This window comes from Camelus bactrianus, chromosome 13, assembly GCF_048773025.1.
Source record: "Camelus bactrianus isolate YW-2024 breed Bactrian camel chromosome 13, ASM4877302v1, whole genome shotgun sequence".
Classification (NCBI taxonomy): Eukaryota; Metazoa; Chordata; class Mammalia; order Artiodactyla; family Camelidae; genus Camelus; species Camelus bactrianus.
In genome coordinates this window covers 54,120,310-54,137,499 of record NC_133551.1, presented here as the reverse complement: position 1 = coordinate 54,137,499, position 17,190 = coordinate 54,120,310, and the positions used below count along the sequence as shown (strand labels likewise).

The 17,190-nt window shown below is 32.8% G+C and overlaps 1 protein-coding gene across 3 annotated transcripts in view; it reads left to right on the top strand.

The window, feature by feature from the left end:
• The window catches only part of AGO3 (argonaute RISC catalytic component 3), a 109,539-nt gene that overhangs the window by 68,663 nt on the left and 23,686 nt on the right, over positions 1 to 17,190 (top strand). For all 3 annotated transcript variants that reach the window (XM_010959903.3, XM_045520346.2, XM_045520347.2), the window contains 5 exons: positions 454 to 638; positions 9,438 to 9,597; positions 10,939 to 11,029; positions 14,186 to 14,380; positions 14,719 to 14,853. In XM_010959903.3, the coding sequence (XP_010958205.1) occupies positions 454 to 638; positions 9,438 to 9,597; positions 10,939 to 11,029; positions 14,186 to 14,380; positions 14,719 to 14,853 (766 nt within the window). The remainder of the gene's footprint in view (positions 1 to 453; positions 639 to 9,437; positions 9,598 to 10,938; positions 11,030 to 14,185; positions 14,381 to 14,718; positions 14,854 to 17,190) is intronic.

The window sequence follows — 17,190 nt, the reverse complement described above, 5'->3', positions numbered from 1 at the left end:
GAAAATGTGTAATAGCTTAAATTTATCAAGCTTTTACACCATATCTTGGGCAGTGTGTAAGTGCTTTACATGTATTATCTCATTTAATCTTCATACAAACCCTATAATGGAAGTAATCATTTTACAGATGAGGAAAATTGAAAAATTTTGCCTGAAATTCCATAGCTATTAAGTAATGGAACTAAGATTGGAACCTGTCTTGCTAATTCTAGAGCTGATCTCTGAACAAGCAGTCTATTACTAATGCCCTTTGTAAACTACCAAATGCCACATAACTGTATAGCAGTGTTCTTAGTTTGCAAAATAGATTACTAGCCATTGCCCTTACCTCTTCATATATGGAGCACACAAATCTTTGCTTTATTCTTTATTCCCTTCCCAAACTTTCCATTACTACTTTGTAGGTGTTGATAGCTAAACAAAGTTTTTATTTTTAGTGATTTCTCCTTCTAGGGGTTTCACGGACCAGCTGCGTAAGATTTCTAAAGATGCAGGGATGCCTATCCAGGGCCAGCCTTGCTTCTGCAAGTATGCGCAGGGGGCAGACAGTGTGGAGCCCATGTTCCGGCATCTCAAGAACACTTACTCTGGGCTGCAGCTCATTATTGTCATCCTGCCAGGGAAGACGCCAGTGTATGGTAAGGATATCATATTAAGATTGCATTTTTCCCCAAGTACTCAATATTCCTTTTAGAATTATGCTAACGATATTCTAAAATTTTCAAACATTAAAATGTATTTTATAGCTACAGTGTTTAAAATCATGTATTGCTACTATAAAAAGACAAATCAGTAGAGCAAACTCAATAGCCTGAGACCCTGTAAAAAGAATTTCTGTAGTTAAAGGAGGTATTACAAAACAATGGTTAAGAGAAGAATTATTTATTAAAAATGTCATTGAGATATCTTGAATATCAGCATAATGTAGTGGTTAAAAGCACAGGGTCTGGAATCAGACTGTGCTGCTTAATACCCAGATATTGCCAGGTATACTGCATGTGTGATCTAGCTGAATTACTTAACCACACCAAGCCACACTGAGCCTTCCTCATCTGTGAAATTAGGATGCTAAGAATATCTAACCCATGGAAGATGGTTATAAAGCTTAAATAAATTTACATATGTAAACAGAGCCTAGGATATAGCACCTGACATATAGTAAACACCCAGTAAATGTTAGCTGTTATTATTGTAAACAAATTAAAGTTTTTTGAGATTAATAAGTTAAATATAAATCACTGAATCATGGAAAAACACAAAGAAAGTATAATTTTCAAACTATTAAATGGAGTATAATAATTTACATTTAGAAATGATAGAATTCACAGAAGTGTTAGATTTGACTACATAAAAAAATTAAATTTTCTGTGTGTCACAGATGTATAACTAAAATTGAAAGGAAACCATAAACTGTGAAAAATATTTGCAATAAATGGAGACGAGGACTAGCTTATTATTAGTTGAACTATTCAGATAGATCTGTTATTGCATTCAAAGGAACAAATTTTTATATTCTTTTAGAGTAATGAGAAAAGACTATAAACCAAAATTTCTCAAGAAAAAACAAGTAAGTATTTGAGAAAATGTTGGCTTTCACCAATAAAGTAAAAATTAATAAAAGGAAATTTTTTATGGTACTAAATTAGCAAATATGTTTAAATACTGTAATACCTAGTATTTGTGAGTATGTAGTGAATCTAATATTTTAATACATTGCTGATGGCAGTATAAAGTGATAATATCCTTTCCTCGAAAGTATAAAAATGTGTTTTTAGTCAGAAATTCAATATTTCCAATTCCAAAAATGTGTTCAAAGGAAAGAATTTATAATGTAGAAAAATCTCTGTGCATGAAATTTTCATACCTGTGATGTTAAAAAAAACTAAGAACTGGTTTTAAATAATGAGTGTGTTATAGTATGTTGGTGAACTGGTATGCAGTAATTAAAAATGATGGTTATAAAATTCAAAAGATATCTTGTAAGTAGTGGTAAAATGCGGAAGGTTTTAAACTCAAAGAATTTGTAAATCAAGGAAAGAACAAACAACTGAACTGAAAAATAGACCAAAGACCTGAAAGAGAAATACAGATGGTCAGTTACCTTATGACAGAATACTTAACCTCATTAGTCATTAAAGAAATATGACCTAGTATTTTTCACCAGTGATAACACCCATTTTTGGCAAAGCTGTTACTAAATATACATTCTTATACACTATTGATGGGAGGGAAAGTTGATATTACCACATCCTCCAAACTGGTGGTCTTGCCTGCATTCCTTTTAGTTCACGTTCAGTCCATTTTCTACACTGCTTCACTGAGTGATTCACTCAGTGATTTTTCTAATTAATAGATTTCATTTTTTAGAACAATTTCAGGTTTACAGAAAAACTGAGCAGATAGCAGAGAGAGTTCCTACATGCCTTTCCTCCCATCTGCAGTTTTTCTTATTAACATCTTGTATTAATGTGGTACATTTAATGAACCAGTACTGATTAATTATTATTAGCATATTGCCACAGTTTACATTAAGGTTTACTCTTAGTGTGTACAAGTCTGTAGGTTTTAACAAATGTATAATGTCATGTATCTACTATTACAATATCAAAGAATGATTTCACTGCTCTAAAAATCCCCTGTACATCTCACCCTCCATCTCTTCAGACCGCTGACAACTGTTAGTCTTTTTATGTCCTTCTAGTTTTGCCTTTTCTAAATGTCATATAGTTGGAGTCATATGATCTGTACCCTTTTCTAATTGGCTTCGTTCACTTAGCAATATTTAAGATTCTACCATGTCTGTTTGTGGCTTGCTAAGTCATTTCTTTTTAATGGTGAATAATATTCCATTGTATGGATGTACTACAGTTTGTTATACATTTACTTATTAAAGGATGTCTTGATTGCTTCCAATTGGGGGCAATTATGAATAATGCTGCTGTAAACATTTACGTGCAGGATTTTGTGTGGACATAAGTTTCCAACTCAGTTTGGTAAATAAGTGGGAGCACAATTGCTGTATCAAATGGAAAGACTGCCAAATTGTCTTCTAAAGACTGCCAAATTGTCTTCTAAATAAGTGGGAGCACAATTGCTGTATCAAATGGAAAGACTGCCAAATTGTCTTCTAAAGTAGTACCATTTTGTATTCCCACCAGCAATGAATGAGAGTTCCTATTGCTCTGCATCCTCTTCAGCATTTGGTGTTGTCAGGTTTTTGGATTTTAGCAGTTCTAATAGATGTGTAGTGGTATCTTACTATTATTTTAATTTGCAGTTCCTTAATAACACATACTATTGAGCATCTTTTCATATGCTTATTTACCATCTGTATATCTTTGATGGAGTGTCTATTCCAATCTTTTGCAAATTTTTTAATTGATGTGTTTTCTTATTGTCAGTTTTAAGAGCTCTTTGTATGTTTGACTATAGTTCTTTATCGGATACGTATTTTTGCGATTTTTTCCTCCCAGGCTGTCGCTTGTCTTCTCTTAATACTGTCTTTCATAGAGTCCAAGTTTCAAATTTTAATAAAGTCCAAATTTTAATAAAGTCATCAATTTTTTTCTTTCACAGATCCTTTTTGGTATTATATTTAAAGGCTATTGCCAAACCCAAGGTCACCTAAGTTTTCTGTGTTGTCTTCTAGTAGTTTTATAGTTTTCCTTTTTGCATACAGGTTTATAATCCATTTTGACTTAATTTTTGTGAAAGATGTAAGGTCTGTATCTAGATTCATTTTTTTGCATGGGGATGTCCAGTTGTTCGAGCACTGTTTGTTGGAAAAACTATCTTTCTCTATTAAACTGCCTTTGCTATGTTGTCAAAGATTGATTGACTATATTTGTGTGAGCCTATTTTTGGACTCTTTATTTTGTTCCATTGGTCTGTATGTCCATTCATTTGCTAACACCACACTGTCTTGCTTAATGTAGCTTTGTGGCAAGTCTTGAAGGCCGATAGTGTCAGTTCTCTGACTTTGTTCTTCCTCCCTACTAATTACATTACTATTACTGTTAGTTAATAAGTTTCTTGCCTCTCTAAACATTAGAGTCAGTTTGTCAGTATCACAAAATAACTTGCTGAGATTTTTATTGGGATTACATTGAATCTGTAGATCAAGCTGGGAAGAATTGACAATGTTAAGTCTTCTGTCCTTGAACATGGCAAGTCTTTATTTAGAGCTTCTTTGATTTCTTTTATCAGAGTTTCATAGTTTCCTCATTTATATAGTATACCTTAGTATACTGGTTTTATTCTTTTGGTATTAGTGTATGTGGTACTGTGTTTTTAATTTTAAATTATAGTTGTTCATTTTTAGTATTTAGGAAAGCAGTTGACTTTCATATATTTATTTTGTATCCTGTAACCTTACTATAATCACTTATTAGTTCCAGGAAGCTTTTTGTCAATTTTAGGAGGATTTTCTGCATAAATAATCACTTTCTCTGTGAACAAAGACAGTTTTTTTTTTCCTCCCAGACTGTCCATTTTTATATCCTTTTCCTTGCACTAGCTAGGACTTTCAGTACAACGTTGAAACACAGTGGTGAGAGGAGACATCCTTGCCTTGTTCCTGATCTAAGGGGGAAGACATCTAGTTTTTCAGCAGTAAGCATATTGTTAGCTATAAGCTTTCCGTAGTTGTTTTTTGTCAAGTTGAGGAAGTACCCCTGTAATCCAGATTTGCTGAGGGTTTTTATTATGAATGGATGATAGTTTGTCAGAGGTTTTTTTTTCTGTATCTATTGATATGATCATATAATTTTTCTTCTTTTTTCTCTTAATGTAATCGATTAATTGATTTTCAAATAATGAGCCCAGCCTTGCATGCCTGGAATAAATCCCACTTGGTCATGATATGTAATTGTTATACTTTGTTGGATTCAATTTGGTAATATTTTGTTGAGGAATTTTGCATCTGTGTTCATAAGAGATACTAATCTGTAGTTTTCCTCTCTTGTTATGCCTTTATCTGGTTTGGGTATTAGGGTAATTTTGGCCTCAGAATAAGTTAGGGTATATTTCCTCTGCTTCTATATTCTGGAACACATTGTAGAGAATTGTTATTTCTTCCTTGAATGTTTAGTAGAATTGCCAGTGAAACCATCTGGGCCTGGTACTTTCTTTTTTTGGAAAGTTACTAATTATTGATTCAATTTCTATAATAGATACAGGCCTACTCAGGTTATCTGTTTCTTCTATGTGAGATTTGACAGTGTCATTTCAGAATTGGCCCACTTTATGTAAGTTAATAATTTATAGGCCTTGAGTTGTTCATAATAATCTTTTATTATTCTTTAACCTTGGGGCCAGGGACCCTTTTTTCATTTCATGAATAGTTTCTGTTTTCTTTCTTGAGGAGTCTCGCTAGAGGTTTATCAATTTTTTTCATCTTTTCAAAAATGTTTTTGGTTTCCTTGACTTTCTCTATTGATTTTTTGTTTTCAATTTCATTGATTTCTGCTGTTAATTGTTAATATTTTTTTCCTTCTGCTTGTTCTAGGTCTGTATTGTTCTTCTTTTTCTATTTTCCCAAGGTAGAAACATAGATTGTTGATTTTAGATCTTTTCTAATATATGCATTCAATGCCATAAATTTTTCTCTTAAGTACTGCTTTCACTGCATCCCACTACTTTTGATAAGTTGTATTTCATTTTCATTTAGTTCAAAATATCTTTAAATCCCTCAGGAATTTCTCTTTAACCCATATGTTATGTAGAATTATGTTGTTTAATGTGCAAGTATTTGGGGATTTCCTGGCTATCTTTCCATTACTGATATCTAGTTTAATTCCATTGTGGTCTGAGACCATATTTTGTGTGATTTCCATTCTTTCAAATTTGTTAAGGTGTGTTACTGGACCGGAATGTGGTCTATCTTGGTGAATATTCCCTGTGAGCTTGAGAAGCATGTATATTATGCTGTTATTGGGTGAAGTATTTTATAAATGACTCTTAGAATCAGTTGATTGATGGTGCTGTTCAAGTCAGCCATATCCTTTGATCTTCTACCTGCTGGATCTGTCAATTACTGGATCAAAGTGTGTTGAAGTCTCCACTATAATAGAGGATTTGTCTGTTTCTCCTTGCCAATTCTATCAGTTTTAGCCTCATTTATTTTGGAATTCTTTTCTTAGCAGCATACATATTAAAGATTGTACTGTCTTCTTAAAGAATTGACCCTTTTATTGATATGGAAGACCCCTCTTTACCTCTGATAATCTTCCTAGTTCTGAAATTTACGTGTGAAAATAATATAGTTACTCCAGTTTTCTTTTCCTTGGTGTTAGCATGGTATATCTTTCTGTATCACTTTATTTTAAGCTGTATCTTTATATTTAAAGTTGGTCTCTTTTTTTCCCTTTTCCAATTTTAATTGAGCATTTTATGTTATTCTGTTTTCTCTCCTCTCTTACCATATCAATTATACTTGTTTTTAAAAAATTTTTAGTAGTTTCCCTAGAGTTTGCAGTATACGTTTATAGCTAATCTAAGTTCACTTTCAAGTAATTCTATACTATTTCACAAATATTGTAGATGCTTTATGACAGGGTATTCCCAGTTCCTCCTGCCCGTCCCTTAACAGTATTGCTGTCATTCATTTCACCTATCCATAAGGTATAACCACCCAATATATTGTTGCTATTATTATTTTGAACAGTTATCTATTAGTTCAATTATGAGTAAGAAAATAAAATATTTTATTTTACTTTTTTTATTCCTTCTCTGGCCTTCCTTTCTTTAATATATATCTGGACTTTTTTTTAATTTTCCTTCTGTTCTGAAAAACATCTTTTGTCATTTCTTGGAAGGCAAAGTATACTGTCAACAAATTCCCTTAGTTTTTATTTGTCTGAGAAAGTACTTCCCCTTCACTTTTTAAAAAGTTATTTGCTTATGTTTACTTATAAATCAGATTATCCACTCACATAGTTTCAAGTGTTAAAAATAATTCCGAAATTCTTATTTTCAGAAACAGCCCCTTTATAGCCTTTATCTCATTTGTTTTTCTCGTAGAAAAACTCTTTCATCATTTGCCACTTTTTTAATTTAATTTTTGTTTCTTGAATGTGGCTACCTATTTCATCCTCTTCTGTAGTATTGCCCTCTTTTGCCAGAGCCCTGGAATCTCTATATTTGTCATGTTGGTATAGGTGATACCTTCCTTAAGTTAATCATTTTGTGTCAGATTTTGATTGTAGTTTTCATTCCTTCTGAGGTACTGTTTTCATGGGAGTGTTCCTTAGTTAGCTACTTTTTAACAAGTTTCTGTGTGTGTGTGGTAAAATATACATAACATAAAATTTACCATTTTAACAGTTTTTTAAGTGTGCAATTCAGTGGCATTAAGTATATTCACAGCATTGTGCACCATCACCACTATCCATTTCCGGAACTTTTTCATTGTCTCAAACAGAACCTCTATACCCATTAAACAATAACTCCCCATTCCCCTACCCACCAACCCCTGGTAACCTCTACTCTACTTTCTGTCTCTGAATTTTCCTATGCTAGTAACTCATATAAATGGAAGCATATAATACCTGTCCTTTTGTTTCTGGCTTATTTCACTTAAGGTAATGTCCTCAAGGTTTATCTATGTTGTGGCATGTATTGGAATTTTATTAGCCTTTTAACAGGTTTACAGTTCAGTGACATTAAAAACATTCACATTTTGGGGCATCCATCACCACCATTCATTCATTTCCAGAATTTTTTCATCATCCCTAACTGAAACTCTGCACTTACTAAACAGTAACTCCCCAACTCCCCTTTCTCCCCTCAAACCCTAGAAACCTGTGTTCTTTTTGTCTCTATGAATTTGACTGTTCTGGTTACCTCACATAAATGAATCATAGTTTTTCAGTTTGTTCAGCTTTTTATTGTGAGGTAGGGAGTGATGACTTCTAAGATTTTACATGTTGATACTATAACCAACGTCCAGAGTAAAATTTTTAAAATACAGATCTGATTGGGTCTCCTTCCCTGTCACCCCCACTTCAGTAGTTTTTCATTATATAATTGATAAAATTGATATTTAAGATTATCTTCCAAGGGTTTGCATGCTGTAATCCATGAATTCCTACCTCTTCAGAATTCAGTTCACTTTATGCTCTTTTTTCCCCACAGGAACTCTTTGTTCATCCTCTTCCTTCTACCTGTATTACTTCTCATAACTCATCTTCTGCCCTTCACCAACTAAATGTACATTATTCTTTTGAATTTTAGTTAAGACATCCCTTCCATCTGGAAGCTCTACCTGCCCTCTCCGACAAGGTCAAATTCTCTCACTTTTATTGTCTTATAGCACCTTGTACCACTCCTTTATGTTGTTTCATAGTTGTAATGTTAAATTTGAAGTTATTTAATTAATGCCTATTTCTCTGACTAGACTGTACTTTCTAAGAGCAAGAACAGTTTCTCTCCTGAGTAACCAGAGCTTCACACGGTGCTAGCATGTTTAGGTAGACATTAAACATTTGTAGAATGAATGAATAAACCTTTTTGGAGGGTAATTTGTCGGTATCTGTTAAAATGTTAAATTTTTATGTATACCTCTGACTCCTCAATTCTACCTGAAGAAATTAATCCTGAAGCTATAGTTATATCAACCAAACAAAAGTAAATATACAAGGAGGTTATTCATAGCATTGTTTGAAATAATGAAAACCTGAAACAGGCTAAATATATGTCAGTATATGAGTGGTTAGGAACCTTATGGCATTTAAAAACAGAATAACTGCTGTCATTATAAATAATAAAGTCATCTTTATAAGAAGGTATATACACTGAACTTATGGTAATTACAGTGACAGAGGAAAGGAACAGGGTAAAAGCCTATTTATACTGTAATACCTCTAAATTTTGAAGAATAGGATTGAAATCTGTAAATATACTGTGATTATAACTGCATTAAAATAATATAAATGAGAAAATTACTAGAAGAGTACAATTAAATGCTAATAAGGGATTATATATATTTTTCTCTGGTTTTTCAGTTATTGTGGTTAAGCTGTTCTTATGATGACAAAATATGCTTTTTTAAAATTTTTTATTGAAGTGTAGTTGATTTACAATGTTAGTTTCAGATGTACAGCAAAGTGATTCAGTTATACATGTACATACATACATATATATATTCTTTTCAGATTCTTTTCCATTGTATATTACAAGAAATTGAATATAGTTTGTGCCATTCAGTAGGTTATCCTTTCTTATATATGAAGAAAAAATGGAAAAATTATCACTAAATATTTAAGCTAATCTTCAAGGCAATATACTTTAAATTTTAATAGCCTTGTTTTAGTATTGATATAATTTGGGAGATCCTGCAATACAATGATGTATTTTGCAGAGGGAAACCTACATAGCAGCTTAATTTTGAGTAAAATTTGACCTTTTTCTAACTAGAGGTATTTGTATTTGTTCCTTAGCGGAGGTGAAACGTGTCGGAGATACACTTTTGGGTATGGCTACGCAGTGTGTTCAAGTCAAGAATGTAATAAAAACATCCCCTCAAACGCTCTCAAACCTGTGCCTAAAGATAAATGTTAAACTCGGAGGGATCAATAATATTCTTGTACCTCATCAAAGGTAAAATAAGTGAATCACATAATAAAATATTCATTATTTTTCGTATCTTAGTTTTTCTATATATTGCCACGTCTAATATCTGTGTAAGGAGACAGGTTTGATGATTCCTGCCATAGGAGATAAGTGGACATTATGGCAAAAAGTTAAGAGTTTGGATTGGTAAGAGTTAAAAGATTCCATTGTGAAAAATCCCCTTCCACCTCCATTTTCATTTAGTATGCAAAGTACCTTTTTCCCTAGCTAGAAAGTATTGAGAACTTTATTTACAATAATTTCTCACTAGCGACTCCAGCTTGAAGAATCTTCCCTTTGTTTGATAGTCATCTTCAATCATCTTCAGTCATGAACCTACTCACTTACCTAGAAAGTGAAGGAAGAAAGGAGGGGCTTGGGCGGGGGTGGGAGGGGAGGCACATGTCAATGAAGTAATTCAGCCACATCAACTCCTGCTGGAGTCACTGAGACAACAGTTGTTAACTGTTAGATCACCATCTTGTCTCAGAGTTCTTGGGCTGTATGGAGCATGATGACCTAGAAACAGGGTGCTGGGGAAGAGACAGTTATTTGGGGAATGAAACGACAGGTTTCCTTTTAATAATTGAAGCAATTAGGGCTCTAAAAAGTTAAATATCTTGACCAGTGTGCACCACAAATAAGCATTAGAGTAAGGATGGGACCTGTGTATGTTTGACGCAGAATCTCTTTTCCGGTTTTTCCATGTCGCCTCTATTTTCCATCCCTATTAAATATGAGATTCATAAATGAGATGAATGTAAAGTTTTAGCAACAAGTTCAAGAACTAAGAGAAGCAGTCATTTGAATCTTAAAGGATATAGTTTTAAAATAAAATGAGCTACTAGCTACTTTATGACTATTAAATACGTTACTCAAATTTTATACTTTTGGTTATAGGTCCCATAATCCCTCCCAGTGTAGTTTAATGATTGTTTTTCTCCTTGAGAGATTACATTGGCTTAAAATGTAAGTAGATTAAAGAAAGATTGATATAAATTGGTGGATTAATGTGAGGAAGTTTATCGTTTTATGCCTGTTATGAAAAATGCTAGCAGCAATTGCCCTTTGTAACCAGCAGCACCACTGCTTAAGGCAGAAAACTGCTCTGAATAAGACTTTGGATAGATCCCTTATGACAGCTTTTACTTCATTTACTTAGGGATTCATGAATTAAGAGAATAAAGCTGTCAGTAGTTCAGGCCTATGAAGCTGTCTATAAAGGGCCTCCTCTGTGCTATACCAGCAACCTATAATTGTGTTGCAGTAGTATGAAACAGATAACTGGATAATGAGAAAAAATGAATTATCTAACTCTTTGTGTTTAAGACCATCTGTGTTCCAGCAACCAGTGATCTTTTTGGGAGCAGACGTCACTCATCCACCAGCTGGTGATGGGAAGAAGCCTTCAATTGCTGCTGTGAGTGTCATTAGGCAGGTTTATCTTATCTAAAGTTTATACAAAGATCAACATTTTGGTTTCAACTTTTTGAATTTTAGTATTTTATTTGAAACCAACTTTTATAAATATAAAGTTTTTAAAATATATTTATGAAGTTTTATAAATATATATCTATTTATAGACATATCTAGGGCCAACTTTTAAATGTCCTTTGGGTTTTTGAAAAGAATGATTATTCTCTGATTTGGAGGCTACAGGTTCCGTCTGTATCTGTTAAATCAAGTTTATTAATTAATATTACTCAGCTTGTCTGTATCCTACTTTAATTTGTTTGTTTGACCTCTTCATGTTGTATATTTTCAGTTACTTTTTGTAATTCAAAAAGTTTGATGTATTTTAGTAGTGTCTTTGTTACAGAAAGGTGCATTACCTATAAGCTTGGTGGATTGCGGTTTTTTTCAGTGTATCTGCCACTTTTGTCCAATTAAATACTTTGCATTTGAATTCTTTGTTTAATACTGCCCCTCATACTTTTAATATCTGCCCGTTCTATCTTTTGCCCACTTTTATATTTGTAACCTTTCTGTGTCAATTCAAAAACTGTATTTCTTATAAACTTCATAAAGCCAGCTATTTTACCCAACTTGAAAATTGCTTGATTTTAACAAATGCCAACATTGTGAAAATGTCAATATTTTTTAGACATACTTGATAAATTTCAGAAATTACACAAACTTTTTGTTTTTTCTATCATTCATTATAAACTACATTTTAATTTTAAAAATCTAATAAATCTTAATCGATCCTTGAAAATTATAGTAATATTAAATTTTTATTTATTATTCTAAGCTACTTTTATTAGTGAAGAAAATTAACTTTTATTTATTAATAAATTACATAATCTTTGTATTCTTAATGTTATGCATAAATTGTGTACATTTCAAGGGTCCTAGAGGTAGTATTGAGCCATCTCTGATATTCATTAAACTGTTCTTATAGAAGATAAAATGATAAAAAATTCAAGAGACTCAACTTTGGATTTGCCTTTTTTGCAGTTATTTTCCAAGAAAGTTTAAACATATTTAAATTCTTTGAAAATTCTGGGTTGTCATTGTCCTTTTTTGCTAAATCCATTTTTACCAAATATCCACTTTCTTTTATGATTATCAGAGGTTTTGTAAGTAGGATTTGATTCTTTTTGCCGTATGTCTTCTATTCCCAAAAACTTTGACTAGTGTGAGAAACAATGTAAGTAATAAATGCCACGTAGTATAATAGATACTACCATGATAGTGATATAAATTAAAATTAAGAATGCAGAAATCTAGTGTGTTTGGGGATATTCCAGATGCAGGGAATTGGAATGTAATACAGTAGGTTGTTGGGCTAGTAAGATTTTGTGAGGATTTTTTTTTTCCCCATCAGAAGGGGTATGGATTTATTTTTTTTAGTGGTGAGAAAGAAAAGGTCACACTTCCTTTTTTTTTAACATAGAGAAGATAAAGAAAAAGCAGATACAATTCCATGTACATAAGTAAGCAGCAAGTTCTGGCTCACTTTTTTTTAAAACACTTGATTATTTTCTAATCTGACCTGAGACAAGAGAAATATAAGAATTTTCCATATTTTGGTTTCTAGTAAGACATTTAAATTATTGACAGGAATTTGATACTCTTGAAATTCTGTTTACTTTTATTTATTTATGTTTTAATTGAAGTATAATTGACATATAATATTATTTTAGTTTTAAGTGCACATGATTTAATATTCATGTATGTATTACAAAATGATCACTACAATAAGTCTAGTTAACGTCTATCACCATGCATATGTACAGATTTTTTTCTTGTGATGAGAACTTTTAAGATTTACTCTCTTAGCAGTTTTCAAACATGCAATACAGTATTAACTATAGTCACTCTGCCATATATTACATCCCCATGGCTTATTTATTTTACATCTAGAAGTTTGTACCTTTTGACCCATTTCACCCATACCCCACCCCTCTGGCAACCACCAGTCTATTCTCTATCTGTGAACTGATTTGGAGTTTTTTATTTGTTTTTTGTTTTTAGATTCCACATATAAGTAACATCATATGGTATTTGTCTTTTTCTGTCTGACTTATTTCACTTAGCATATTGCCCTCAGGGTCCATCCATGTTGTCAAAAATGGCAAGCTTCCGTTTTTAATGGCTGAATAATATTCTGTTTTATGTATATGCCACATTTTCTTCATTCATTCATCCTTGTACATTTAGATTGTTTCCATGTCTTAGGTATTGTAAATAATGCTGCAATGAGCATGACGGTGCAGAGTTCTATTTTTTAAGCATGACTATGGTATAGAAGGAGAAGCTAGAAGGAGAATAACCAGGTGGTTCTCAGCCGAGGTTCTGATCACAATGATGTGTGGACATTTGTAAATATTCTGGTTCCAGAGATCCTGCTTCAGTAGGTCTGTGAGTGACAACAATCAAGGTGAACTTACAAGTTCATGCTTCAAAGTTTCCTCTGCTCCAGACACGTAACAATATTAAGACACAGAAAGAGAAAATTAAGTTAGCTACTCTCAAAACTAAGATTAACTTCTATGAGGACCAGATACAAAGCAAAATACAGTGCAATAAGACTGAGTATAGATTCAAGCCTTCTTGTCTAAGACGTTACAGTAAGAGAGGAAAAATTATTTTATAATTTATGAAGTATAACAGTTCTAAGGTATGCCAAAGTCTTGAGTATGACTTCTGGGGTGGTTTGCAGGACTGTAAGAGCTATAAATAGAAATCAGGGGTTTGAATGGGCCGTCTTTTTTACTTATCTCCTTCCTCTTATTCTCTTTATGTACATCTTTTTGTCTCTTTCTGTCCTTATGAACTGTTAGGTCTACCTGCAACACCTATAAATTAGAATCTAATTGTTGTTAGATGTAAAGTGCAGCCTACTTATAGGCAAATAGTTTTTGACCCTAACTGGGTCTTTTATTCTGTTCTTCACTGGAATTATCTATTTTTATTACTTTCAAAATGAACACTGATAGCTAAGGTTATAGTAAAGATACAAATTTAAATGAAATCCATGTACTTCTAAAAAAAATTTTTTTGGTGATAAAATTCATGTTTATATAGTTTTGGTTATCTAAATTTCTATTTTTCTTTACTTTTTCCAACCTAGGTTGTAGGTAGTATGGATGCCCACCCAAGCAGATACTGTGCTACAGTAAGAGTTCAGAGACCCCGACAGGAGATCATCCAGGACCTTGCCTCCATGGTCCGAGAACTTCTCATTCAGTTTTATAAGTCAACTCGGTTCAAACCTACTCGTATCATCTTCTATCGGGATGGTGTTTCAGAGGGGCAGTTTAGGCAGGTTGGTTGCCTGAGATCTCATACTGTGGTTAAATCAGATACTGTGTTCATAATATGGTGTCTAGTTCTGAAGTTAGAAGTCTTAATTAAATTGGAAGTTCCTAAAGTCAAATTTTGACACTTCCTTAAATTTTTTCCCTTTTAAAATGTTTACTGTGAATGTGTAAGCCTTGATCGCTAAAACCATGCTCTGATAATAGTTAGGATGAACTAGAGAAGTATAATTAGCTATACAGTGATGAGACTAAGAAATCCTGAGACTAAATTATTAACAGATCTTTCAAGTATGCATAAGAGAACAGCTGACTATATCAAATCTTTCCATTTTATCTTCTCTAGGTATTATATTATGAACTACTAGCAATTCGAGAAGCCTGCATCAGTTTGGAGAAAGACTATCAACCTGGAATAACTTACATTGTAGTTCAGAAGAGACATCACACTCGATTATTTTGTGCTGATAGGACTGAAAGGGTAATCTTTTATCTTTTGTAATACTGTTATAAGCAAAGCTTACCTAGCATAGTTCATAGAGCACTTAACAAAGGCTCTCTGCCAACAGCAGTTTCTAATGTATAGTAGCAGGTTACAACAAAGCAGATTTTGAGTACCGCAGCATCAGAATAGGTTAATTTTTAACTTTCTAGAATATCTGGTAACACTACAAATGTTCAGAATCCCATTATGCTTTTTTATTGTGAAGAAACTCATAGTTTTAAAATTGTTCTTTTTCTTCATATTTTCCTTAAATGTTTAGAAGAAAAAAGTTATGTTCTCTTTTTAAAATATCTTGTAAAAATTATTTTTACAAGTGAGGCGCTTTCTAGAGTGGTTAGTGGAAATTCATGCAAACTGACTTTCATTTCCCATACTCTGCCCCCATCTTACAAACCTTAGAGCAGAGAAATCTGAGGATTGCAAGTGTCAGTGTCCCCTTGGGAAAGGGGTTCAACAGAAAAGACTGAGAAAGGGAGGAGTGTGTCTTGTCTTTGGTACATATTTGGTCTTTGATTACACTCATTGAGTAACTCTGGACAAGTAACTTAACATCTCTGTGCCTGTTTATTTCTCAGCAAGGTTTGGATAATATTAATATTTACCTTATTTGCATTTTTGAAAGGATTGAAAAATTAAAATTACGTAATGCACCGAAAATGGTGCTTGGCACATCCTAAGCACTCAGTAAAGCTTAGCTAGTTGTAGAGTGGTGGTAATGGTGGCAATGATAAAGAAGAAGAAGTCATAATAGCAGACACTGTTCAGGATATTTTTTGTAAATAACTCATTTAATCCTCACAAACAACACTATGAGGTACTTACTATTATTATTATTATTATTATTATTATTCCCATTTTCCACAGGAGGGGGGACTGTGGTGCATGGAGGTTAAGTAAACTCCAAGGTTACAAAGCTAGTAATTGATAGAACTAGAACTCAAATTAGGCAGTCTGGGTCCAGAGTGCTCTTAATCACTGACCTATACCACCTCTTTAATAGCAGTGATAATAGTTTTATTATGGCCTCCACATTGTTAAAGGCCTTTGATCCCAAAATTAGTAGGTACATTTCTGTACCTAGAAAACCAAAGGTTTCTTCAAAAGTAGGATTAGGAAAACCTAAGTTAGATTTAATAATTACTAACTTCTGATGTCTAGTCAAACCTTTCCTTCATTTGTTTGCTTCTCTTTCACCTTTGCTCTAAATAATTCTAATTATACTAGATGAAAGATAATTGTAAATGAAGAAACAGAGGCACAGAGAGGAAAATAGCATGCCCTAGATTTCACAACTAGAAACTGGTGGAGCTGAGATAGGAACACGTGTATTCTGCTGCCTCTCTAAATGGAGTAAACTTTTCTTTTTTAATGGAAGTATAGTTGATTTACAGTGTTGTGTTAGTTTCAGGTGTACAGCAAAGTGATTCAGTTATACATTTACATATATATATATGTATATATTCTTTTTCAGATACTTTTCCATTATAGATTATTATAAGATAGTAAATATAGTTCCCTGTGCTGTACATTAGGTCTTCATTGTTTATCTGTTTTATATTCTAGAGTAAGACTTTTTATATGTATTAATTAGGAGATTTGTGTGTTAAGAATAGGCATATAATTTCATAGATTATGAATGTTTTTCTTTGTTTTGTGCTTTGGTAAAGGCTAGCTGGTTGGTCCACACAGTTATAATTCAAGCCATCACTTGATAGCAGTCCCTCACACAGAGGAAATAATGTCTGAGTCAGTAAAAAAAGTTTCTGATTTGCTAGCCATGTAAACCTTAACTTATAATTAATGATTTTAAATGTGTTAGGGATAAAGAGATAGAGGTGAGTGTACCTATGCATTTTAAAGTGTTTTATTAAGAGCATTTCATTATCAGGCATTTCATACTATTTCATTCACGTGATATTCTACTCAGAGAAAATCACGATGCCTCATTTTTTTTTTTTTTACAAGATATTAAAACTTCTAGTAGGAAGTAAAAGGAATAGAGCCTTTGCAGCCATTTCCATGTTTGACTGTCAGTTCTGCCCTTCATTTTATGCTATTGAGCAAGTTATTTTGTATTCCTGAGCCATGATTTCCCCTCAAACAAATGGGAATAATGCCTAATTTTCAGGATTATCACAATTAGAAATAATTTATGTAAAGTGCCTGGCATGTAAATGGTTAACAACTGATGACTCTAGTTGATGTTGTCAGCATTCTTTCCCTCTTAAAATATAGGTTTCTCCAAGGAAAATGCTAATTTTCATAAAATTACACATTCAAGAGTACCTCCCATGCACAGATGCCATAAATTAG